The sequence below is a fragment of the Ciconia boyciana genome, chromosome 6, assembly GCF_034638445.1.
Source record: "Ciconia boyciana chromosome 6, ASM3463844v1, whole genome shotgun sequence".
Classification (NCBI taxonomy): Eukaryota; Metazoa; Chordata; class Aves; order Ciconiiformes; family Ciconiidae; genus Ciconia; species Ciconia boyciana.
In genome coordinates this window covers 59,883,791-59,895,574 of record NC_132939.1, presented here as the reverse complement: position 1 = coordinate 59,895,574, position 11,784 = coordinate 59,883,791, and the positions used below count along the sequence as shown (strand labels likewise).

At 38.2% G+C, this 11,784-nt stretch overlaps 1 protein-coding gene across 13 annotated transcripts in view; it reads right to left on the bottom strand.

Annotated features, from left to right (window-relative positions):
- TRAF3 (TNF receptor associated factor 3) overlaps positions 1-11,784 on the bottom strand; it is a 72,055-nt gene continuing 60,271 nt past the window's right edge. For all 13 annotated transcript variants that reach the window (XM_072864619.1, XM_072864618.1, XM_072864628.1 and 10 more), the window contains 2 exons: positions 9,084-9,258; positions 1-7,867 (listed from right to left, as the gene is read on the bottom strand). In XM_072864619.1, the coding sequence (XP_072720720.1) occupies positions 7,296-7,867; positions 9,084-9,258 (747 nt within the window). In that variant the 3' untranslated portion in view covers positions 1-7,295. The remainder of the gene's footprint in view (positions 7,868-9,083; positions 9,259-11,784) is intronic.

Sequence of the window (11,784 nt, the reverse complement as noted above, 5' to 3'; positions counted from 1 at the left end):
TAGATTTATTTTTCCTTTAATAACATAGTTTAGCATTTCAGAGTTTGGCATTCTACACTCTTACACACCATCCTTGTTTATTAGCATTTAAACACAAAAAGACATAGCAAGACCTCCAAACACAAATAAATACAAAAACACAATATACAATAAACTGAAATACAACATATAATAATGCTATTGGGAAATTAAGACATGTTGCTAATTCCTTTTTTATTATTATTATTTTAACAACATGGTTATTGCTGAGCAATAAATTATACGTTTTAAAGTTGTTTTTCCCCTTAAAAGAAAAGGACGAGAACCACTGGTTACCAGATCACTTGCACTGTATCCTTACAGCTATTGATAATTAAGACAGGCAGAATATACACAATCAAATGAGGTTGGCCTTCTTTGGTCTTTGTTTTTGATCATAAAACTAAACACAAGTGTACCGTTCACTGAAGAGTATGAGATTAAAGAAATGGATACACAAGTTTCAAACACGTTAATTTGTACATTATTCTCGATCACTGATGTTTTTTCCATAGATATTTCTTACAGAATTTCTTGGAAACAAATGTCAGCTTTAGTTTTCCCGATTATTACGTTGTTCCATGCATCTTAAAGGTTATCCTACTTGTCTAAGAGAAATGGACCTACGTTTAGCCCATCATCTCCTACTGGGGTATTTTTCACAGCTCTCTAGTCACCACTAAATCATTGGAGTTTTATACCTAGTAGAAAAAATCCTGAACTTCCCCTGTTGTTTTTTTTTTCTATAAAACTGAAAAAAAAAAATACATAAACCAAACAACAGCTATAAGAAAACCAAAATAGGTGGATCACATGATGCATCAGCAACGATGGAAGCTTGTACCTTCCCATTCCACAAGTACAGATTATACAACTCTCTGCCAGTGACGCAGGTCATAGTTGGAAGATGTGTCCTTTCAGATATGAGCTATATTCAAATCGAAAGCTCAGAACACTATGCAAGAAAATGACCTTTACGAATGATAATGCTGGTTTATCTCAGTAACCCTTAGACAGAGTCAAATTTTATCACTACGCATCGCACTGCCAGCAATGGAGCGTGTGAACACCGGCATTGCTAAGAAGTTAAAAAGTCCTTGCAGAACTGGCAACCAAATTAAAAGCTTAGTTCCAAAGGACCAAAAACACAAACACCACGTAGAGACAACAAACCCTTCCCTAAATAGGTAGGTTAGTAAGCCACAGAGTTGGGATCCAGATTTGAATTCCACATCAAGTCTGGGATGTTTGGATCCAGGATTTTGGTTCAGGTGCTTCTCTGTGAAATTTAGAACGTATTTGAACCCTAAGGAACTAATCCTAACTTGGAGGGAAAAAAACCTTAACAAACACAGCCTAGTATCTACACTAAGATCATGAAATGGAAGACAGAAGCTGCAGTCTTGACCACAAATTAGAAGAGAAATAGGAATAGTCAGATCCCTTACGTATTGTATATCTCTACTCTTCTAAATCTTAAGAGGATGTCCCTGAATCAGCAGTCCAAAGTTTTCCGCAACCTTCCTATCTGGTGCTTCTCAGCAAAGGCCTGGATTAAGAGGCAGGAAAGAACAATTAAGCCCTCCATATTTTGGTTTAAGAAAAAGAGAGAAAGCCCCACAAGAAAGAAATGGTCAGTCATGCTACAGGCTGGTAGAACAAAGATGAACCCACTTCACTTTAAAATGGTATTCTCCCTCCTCAGTTAAGAGGAGCATCAAATAAGACTTATTTTGTTGGGTGATTCTGAACAAATAGAGCAGGACACGTTTGCTGCTGTTACTCACCCCGACACATTGCGCTGGCCTTCCACTCTGCACGCCGTGCGAAGCACCGCCAAGTAGTGCGCAACATCTGGGCTACCATACACGTACAACCCCAAATCATGACAGCTTGTATGTTTAATTCTAGCCCTTACTGCCCTGATGTGGGTCTTTAAGGTATGTCAACTTGTTTTTCGGTTCCTTTAAAGGGACAAATGTATTAAAAGAGTAAAACCTAGTGATTTTAAGATAACACTAGGGAACTGGAACCTCTCTCTCAGTCCCGGCTCCAGGAGATTCCTTTTGTGACTCTGGGCAAGTCACTTCACATCTCATCCTTTATTTCCTTTTTCCAGAAAAGACAAAGAGCACTTGCTATAAGAAGAACATGTATGCAGATGCAAAGTGCTTCCTACGCTGTACATAGCACTAAAAACTACTCTCAGACAGACTGAATTCCCAAACCGATCGTTGTTATTGCAGTAGCTATGATTTCTAGGTCAACCAGAATATAGAGGTATTGACTGAACACAATAGGAATTCCAGGAAGAGGTCCAGCTGCTTTTTATTATCTTTTGTTCCCAAATTAAAGAATTTGCAATTAACAAGTTGCCCATCACCATGTTTGTTTAAAATACAGCAATCTCCAAATTAGTGGAGTATGAGGAAGGACATGTGTCCTAGATGACATTCCAAGGTCTTCAGAAAGGCTAAACAAACTGCTTGTTTGCTATATACAGGTCTTCAAACCTGGAAGATGTGAATCCGAAGTTTGCCCTTGGCCAAGATCCTCCCTTAGCAGCAGCAAGTTATATTTGCACCAATTGATCAAGTATAACTTGGAGGAAAGGGTTTTGTTTCATCACTTCTACGTAAAGACTTTGCATATATATGTGCATGCATGTCTGTGTGTATATGTATGTACCTACCCACGTACGAGTAATTTACAGAGCAAAAACTAAGAGATTAGGTATGCAACCCAAGAATTTTTCCTCCTCACCTATTTGTATATTTGCATAGTTAAATCATATCAAGGCATCAATACTGCAGTCACATTTTTTACTCTTCTGCGGTGCAGGCAACTTTTCTTGTCACTCCCCACACGCTTCTCTGTCTTGGACCAAACAGCACCAGTGTTTTAAAAACAAAACAAAACAACAACAGAAACACTGCGTTGTTGGTGAAATGCCTATCCCACATGATGGAATACAGATACAAATAGGTGGTAGCTGTTAAACTCCATCTCAACAAGCCATAATTGTGGCAAGCCGAGAAACACAAGCGATACGATCACAACCTAACATTCATGGGTTCCAACACTTAAATCACAACTAACACAAATCTCTATTACCTTTGCATTTGAGAAATTCACCAGGCACAGAAACAGGCACATATCTTCAACTTTCCTTTTCCAAGTAGGAAAACCCACGGGAAAAGGAAATAAACTGTATTTCATATTTATAAGAAAGCTAGCATGTTACCCACAACATTTTTTTTTTCCCATCAAAATTACGCCACCCATCATCCCCTTTTCCTATTGCACATTCTCTTTGTGAAGAACAACATTTACAGTACAAGGCTGAAATCAACATTGCATATTATAAGTCAGCAGTTGAAGGTGTACCATGTAGACAGTAACTGAAACAAGACCCCTTTAATTAGATCAGAGAAGTAATGCAGACATGTCATGCATCATAATCGCAGGTTGGTCTTTAAACACCCAAATAGTTTCATCCTGTTTAGAATTCAAGACTTTCTAGGTAACAGATGCACTCACCCTGTGCTGAAGAGCGTACAAAAAGGGCAACATCCAGATTGTCACACACTGGAATCTCCCTAGAGAAAGCTGGAAACGGAAGAGGTTTGTACATAACTTGGAGCATCATCATTAAGAAAGAATACCAGCAAGAGACTTCAGTTGTGCGCTGCTAAGAATTACTAAGCAGAGGAAAAAAAGGTTCCCTTGAAGAAACTCTGTTCAAAGTAATGCAAATACTCTGGGACGCCCTTGCAATAATGGCACACCACATTAGCCGGGATTCAAGAGTATATGGGGGGGCAGACTGTTGTCCCATGGATCACTTTAAACAGAGAGTCCCTAGAAAACTTTGGATATCTGGGTCAGGAACATACAGAAAAAAGGATAAAGGGCATTTCATTGATGAGAGAAAAAATTAAATAATTTGAAGTGTTGAGTAAAGCACCAGGTATCTTTTCCCTTCAATTTAGAGAATATACAGTGGCCTTGTTTTCACAGAATGCTACATACTCCTTGCTGGAAAGCAGAGGAAACCGATTTCTATGTACACAGTAAGAACTCTACAGAGATGGCCCGCGAGTTCTGCGGAGAAAGGGGTGTTACAGTCAAGGCTTCAGGTATTCCACAGCAGGCGGTGTCTACGTTTGTGTAGCAAGATCCTGGATTTCACAGTACACAAGGTTGGCAAACTGGAAATTCTCTGGCAGCTTCATGTAGTTTTAAAAAATAAGTGCAGTAGGCCTCCATTTTATTAACTGTGATAAAAAGCATATATGCAAAAATATTTTTATATCGATAGCACATTACTGCATTATAAAAGCTGCCCAAGTGAAGCTGAAGATTCTGGCAGCTGGTGCTTTTGGCACTTGGGAGATGTGGAAAGCAGCATAGAGATCTGTGAAATACAACAGTGACTGATGTTTCTGCTACAGTGATCGGCATTAATATAGTTAGCAGTGTTCATATTTAAACTTCTCTATGAAGTTTCTGAGTCAATATCCCACTAAGAGGAGATATTCAGATCTCTTAAAGCTACTAGTTTAGGCTGTGTGCAGACTCAGGAAGACTTCCCTATTAGTTTACACTTTTCACATGTTTCAAAGTCCTCTTTCAATCACAACGGCTGGAAACTCTTTTTTCCTCCTCTTTTAAAGAGCCTGGATTTAGAAGCGCAATTCTGTCACAGGAGTTGGAAACTGTAGTCACAAATCTGCAGAATATGCTGGGCCCTGCTTATACTAGAAGTCTCCTCCAAGTCCCAGATTGAAACAGGATATAAACTGTTTTGAGATGGCCAAACGGTTTCATTTAAGTTTACAAGACATGCATTAGCAATGGGAGGAGAGTCCTTTGGACATTTCCACTTGGGAATCCTGTTTTCAGTAAAATTCTGTGATGCACAAACACAAAAGCTCAGCTGCCTACATTCACAAGTATTAAAATGACACAAGTTGAGCGAACCTTCTCCCTAAAGCATAAGTGATGGGTTTGCTTATGCAGCCTGCATAAAACTGCAAGTGCCATATAATTATATCTAGAGATATAGATGCGGGTATATCTATAGATATTTATCTCTTGTGCAGAACGTCCTCCTTCTGTGCTAGAAAGTAAATGCTAGCACATGCCTCCAAATTTGAGCTTGCACCTGTTGACAGCTATGTACCATAAAGGGAGTACAGTACCTGGACAATGGAAGGCAAGAAAAGGAAGACAAGTTGCTGCTGACGGTTGCGACAGTCAGCAGCAGGCAGTATTCTAGCAGGTGCCTGGAAAACCCATGAAGACCACTTAGCATGCATTGTATATTCATAAATACTTCTTGCAGGCACTGTGTGTGAAGGCACAGCCAAAAAAGACAACGGCAAAAACAAGCTGAAATACAAAGGCATGAATTCAACTGCACCTTAGACAAAAATTGTGACTATGCCTCAAAAAGCAGAAAACTGATACAACCTGACATTAAAGGCTGAGATGCAACATTTTCTTTCAAGCCCATGAAGGCTAAAAACACAGTGGTGCAAGCCCGCCCTGCTTAAGCGGTTCTTGGATTTTTAAGAGCACCACAGTCAGGCTAAGTCTCTAGACTTGCTTGTCACAGGCTATTAAATAGAAGCAGATGAACACAGCAGGCTGCAATCAGCATGTTTCAGGGCTAGCAAATGCTTTCCACTACAGTTCAGGCTGTTATAAGAAAGAAGCCCGTGCATTCCCTGTTAGGATGCTTGTCTGCTACGAAAAGCTGTCATGAGCATATACATTCACAGCCCCACAGAGTCCTCAGATGGGTCCGTTTCAAGTGATGCCACCTTACAACCACAGGCATTAGAGAAGAAATGTCGCCTGCCTTCACAGTGGCCATGGAGACTGTCTAGTCCAAGCTCCATAGGAGCACTGAGCATAACGTTTTGGCACCTGAATAAGATGGATTCCACCACGGCCAAGTCATAGAAGCTCCAGAAGCCAAAGAAATGGGCTTTGGCTTCTATTTTGTACATGGAAAGGTACCTAAGGGCTCTGAAGACAAGGCGAAACATTATGCCTGAAGTCCAATTAAACTACCGTTTCAGATATCAGAATTAATCTGAATAAAAAGCTATGGTTTATAAGCAGCACAGCACATCTAAGGCACATGTATGCATGCAAGCCACCATCACTGTATTAAGACATTGCTGATTTGTCCTTAAGAAGCAATGGCTGCTAGTACAGAACAAACATATAGGCTTTTTTCAGCACTAATCCTCCTCCCCAATACTGAAAATACTATATACTGCTGACAGCATAATGTGCAACATATATAGCTTGATTGGAAAGCATGGGGCAGAACTTTAAAAAATGTACAGGATTCCGTTTAGAACTCCAAAGTTCAACAAATCCCCTATTTTAGGGTGAAAACAATTATAAATCTGATAATGATGCACAGCATCCATGAGTGATTTTTCCTTAATTTTGAAATAGTGTCATTAACTACGACATATATTGTAGGTTTACATTTCTAAAGAGAAATAACAGAATTGAATAGTTTTTTTTCCTATCACAAGTGATAACCAGTGTTTGATATCTTCTATTTTTCTTCCAAGAAATATCAGTCTATCAACAGTTTTAAAATAAAATGTTTTCTGTAACAATAGAACTTTAAATAAAAATATGATTTTGATTCAGATACTTTTGAGAAGACATGGATACTTTTCCAAGATCTTCTGACAAAGTAATTCTTAAAACAGAGACCAGATGAGGCCTTAAAAAGACAATATACTATATTTCAGACAAGATTGCACCTCAGTTTTTCAAATAATATCATAATTGCAACATTACTTCATCATTTCTTCTTTTAACATGCTGACAATTTCCAGCTAGCCCACGTGTAAAGTTTTTTTGTTTTTGTATTCTAGCTTAAAGAAATAAAAGTCAGTAATTTATTCAGCACATACTGTATATGTCTTTTCACCTTCAATTGACTAGATCATTAATAAGTTAAAAAACAAAAATCCTCTCTGACCATAATCATTATCCTCATGAGGGATAAGTGATTCTTCAGAGCTTAAGTGTTGCTAGTTCTATTAAAAAATATACCATGGTATGATTTCTTAATGTGTTGCTACTTTCGCAATTGGACCCTATGCAGTTATGCCTTCAAACTCTTCTGTCTGTTCCACAAGGTGGTTCTGTGAGCTTTAGGACCTCTGATTGAAGACAAACTGATATAAAAACCCCCAAACGGAGTTGTCTTCTGTTTAATCCGCCTCCCCCATTGTATGTCAGGGGTCTGGTAGATCCGATGTATCCACTATGACTTTAATAAAAATAGTATCATCTTTAATATACGTTCCATTCTCTAGAACAGTTTGAGCCACAAAGACCGGGCAGCCAGATGCAATGTTCATTTCTCCAGTTGGCTTCTTGAAACTGCTGCTGTTTGGATCTGGCTTGAAAGCATCTCCTAAGTGGCGTCGAGACGGTCCCTGATCCATTAGCATGAGAGTCACTTTCTGTTTAAATGGCCAAGGAAGCAACGCATCGTATTCTCCACGCATTATGACAAAAAACAGCGACAAGTGCGTCCCCTTTCCCATGCCATCTCCATTAAGGTAAACTCTGGCACACATCTTGTAGCCAAAGTATCCAGTATAAAAGGGTTGGCTGTACAAGGACAGAGTCTTCCCCATGACTGCCTCTTGCTTCCGACGTTTATAATCTCGAATTTTCCAAATTAATACTCCATTGTAACTGGCAGTTTCTAAAACTTGGAATCGGAGGTCCATGTCAGCCAGCCGAATATCATGAACACTCAGCATCTGATCATGTCTGCTCAGCTGTGTCTCTAGCAGGCCTGTTAGAAAACAGAAAGGATGAGGGTGAGGAAAGTGGGTTTTTTTCCTAAAGACTGTAAAAATTAATTGCCCATGATGCTATTGTATATGAAAAAATTTTCCTCCCCAAGAATCAAAGTGCATTTGGTCACCGATGAAGCAATTTCCACAGACAACAGTTTGCCATCTAGTATCTAGGTTAACTGGGATTTTTACAAACATGAATGTTAATCACACATGCAGTAAAAGTCAAATATTCAAATAATCTAACGTAAATTTTGTCTGGTCACTAAGCAATATAACTACAGAGGCTTCCATTTTTTGAGAGGAGACTTGGTAGCATTATCTGTAGATTGCTATTAGCAGTGAAGACCTTGGAAGTGATCACACATTCTACATAATCCCTCTGAAATTCAGAAGCACCGCTGATCACTGAAAATATTCTTCTCAGACACTACTTGTCTCAGAAGTGTAGTGCTGTTACCTTGTCTAAAGTTCATCATAAAAGAATGGAAAATTCAAGCTTAGCTCTGCATTATATGGTCACTTATTTGTTTGGAGGGAGGGCTGTTTTTAATGTCCCCTTTCCCTCACATGAAAGTGTTGCTCTTTGTCTTCCCACACTGGCAAAATTGGCCAACCTACAATACTGAGGCAGGTTTGTTTTATACAGATCTATTTAAACGTTGTTCTTTGTCCCAATCATTTAAACACGTACATATGATCTACACTATCTTGCTAAACTCCAGTTTTCACTCTATTCAGCACACACGACAATAACCTTATTCTCAAGCAGATCTCATGGTTTTCTTTGGATCAAATATACCTCTGTAACAAATATCAGGACAGGTGGTTTCAGGTGGATAACCATACTGTTGATCCATTCATGGGGGAGAAGAGTAATAAAAGAAGACTTGACAATATACTGAGACTATATTTAAAGAAGCTGCTGAAAGCTCTTAGCTGTCAAAGATCAGTTGAGAAACTATTTATAATGAACTAATGCTGTAATCAAGACAAGGGTCAAGAAAACAAAAAAGACAAGAATCAAGCCTAAGAAACAGCATGGAAGTAATGCCGCATCAAAGGGATTACGCAGTTTCCTATTCAAAAATCAGAAGCATCAGCATTATCGATGCTTCCACATAAAAATCACAATGGGAGTGCCATTCAAAGGACATAATTCTTCTCTTGACAGCGCTGCTGAGTACTCCAGTCCATTGTGCTTACACTTACTTGTATTTCGAGCTCCTTGCCCTGCAGTTTTATCAACGCTTTCCAGCTCAGTCACTCTGTTCTGGAGGGACTCTACACTGCTTTTCATGCTGTCAGCTTCCTCCCAGTTCTGTCGGAAGGGACGGATTTCTTTGTCCAGTTCTTTCAGTTTCTCTGCTTGACTGTCTATCACTCGCTTTATAAAACAGTAAGTTACAAGTTAAAATAACAAAAATACATTAATTTATGCAAATTAAACAAGGATTATATATTGATAATAAGATGCATTTCCAATATAAACAAGTTTCACTTATGTCAAATATTTTGATAACACAAACCTTGACAATTTAGAGGAATAGCCCAAGTATTTATAAAGCACTTATAAAAATCTTTAGTGCTGCGTAAGTATTAATAGTAGAGCACTATCAGAATTAACAACACAATTATTTAAAAAAAAAAAAAAAGGAATTGTTAGCGTGCTCATCTAAATTTTTTTTAAAACCTTTCGTGTCAGAGTACTTAAGCAACAAAATATGGGCACAACAACAACGTGGTGTGAATCAAGTGGCTGCTCATGTGCCTGCATTTATCATTGGGTAACAGCAAACTAACTTACCCCCCTAGAAAAACATCAGTACTCTTGCGCACATGGAGCAGGAGTGAGATAGATTTTATATATATATATATATATATATAAAATCTATATAATCTAATATAGTGAGATACAGCAGCATTAGCAAGCTCCAAGCTCACATAAATCAGTTATAAAAGCCTAAGTTATTATGTGCCCATAACCATAGCAGCAGCCCTCAAGAGTGTAAGCAAAACTACCACTTCTGACCCCTTAAGCACTTTTAAAATTCCCACCCTTACTTCCTAAATTGAATAAGCCACACGTCCTGAAGGTGCTTGCTGGTTGAGACTTTTTAAGAAAACAAAGGGGAAAAAAAAAAAACAACCCCAGTTGATTTTAGAAAGGCATGAAATATAATACTCAAGAAAAAAAATATATAGAAAGGCTGGTATTCTCCAAAAGAGGGACATTGCAAGCACCTCAGTATATTACAAATATAAAGAAGAACATAATTCCCAGTCTACCTCAAATCTGATGCAAGAAATACATAGCACTTTACATCATCACAGCTAATTTGGACTAGCAGGAATTTTAGCCAGAACCCCATAATCAGTTGTGAAGTTCAAATGATAACACAAATATTTGAGATAAGAAACTACTTTTGCTACCACCTACAGTTAAATTCCAAATCTAACTTTATAGTTTATTATCATATAGTGCCGACGTGTAAAAATGATTTTTCACTTCTTAAAAAAAAAGTAGCAGTTGAGTACAAAACAAGAAAATAAGTTATTTTGCATTTGCCTTCTGGTTAGCCATGTGGATTCAATGTTCCCCACTGAGGGGGAAAACCCTTCTGCCTCATGCAACCTTCGTTTCCCCTTTTAGGCATTTGCTTTTAATCATGTGGTTTCAGTTATACTGAAAGTCTGTAACGATTAATTAAAGTCTGTCAATTTGATAAGCCAAGTAGCAAAATCATGTTCTAGTAGTCTTTTATTTTGTTGTGTCTCAAAATCACTGAGTAATCTAACATATTTCAAGATTAACTATTTATTTTTATGTTGGTGTTTTAAAACAAACTTATATGTCTCATTTGCAAAATTACAACTTTGTGAAAGCAAGCTGTGTACTGAACCATAAATGCAGGGGCATGGTCCCATTAAATAGATGAAGCAACTTGCCTGGACATACTAATCATCGGCTACCAACACAGTCACACCCTCTCACTTGGACCGATGGTAATCAGAAAATAAAATCGGGAAGGGCTGTTAGCTATAAGTATAAAAGGAAACACACCATGGGATGGCCTGAATGAATGTTTTAAGAGCAGAGCCACGAGATTTGGCCATTAGTTCACAGTTAACATGCAAAAGTAAACTCAAGGTGTGCCCAAGTCCGATCTTTTTCCTCTACTCACACAAAACAGGAACTCTCCAAGGCACAAACAATAACATGGTTGTGAGTTTGTACAGTGCCTCATTAGATGCTCTAATTTCCAATTGGGACCTCTTGGCACTAACATAGTATCAAACAAAATGAATAAATACATTTTTAAATGAATTGGGGAAGTGGTAAAGATGCAGAAGAATTGTAAGTTATTCTTCTTTTGGGAGAAGTTTACTAGAAGTTGTTACTAGGGACCAACTTCTCTCCATCAACCTGTGTGCAACATTCTACCCTTGTACATGCACAACCAATTCTGCTTTTTAGCTGCTTCTACTACATGTTGGCAAGACGTGTATGTGTAGTATTTTATCTCCTGTACCTCTTCATGAGAGCTCAAGAGATACAGGATAATCAGAAATAGACTTGTATTCCGTTTTTAAAAAGCAGTGGGATCTCTATCTTTTTACCCTACAGGGAGTCAACCTCTCTCATGCTGGGAGATACTGATGTACTAAATCTGAATTTAATGCAGCAGTGGAGAATTTCACTCTAATTATTCCATTAGAAAGCACACAGATGTCTCGCACTGTACTCATAAATTTTCAAGTAGATATCAATTTTCTGCACGCACTTTTTATTCCAGCAACTGACCTCTCCAGATCATTAATCCAGAGTTACATGCCTGGCAAACCACTGAGGGCTCTTCTTGATGTAGATTTTCATCTAGGTTTTGTTTGGTATTTCTAATAACAAATTTCC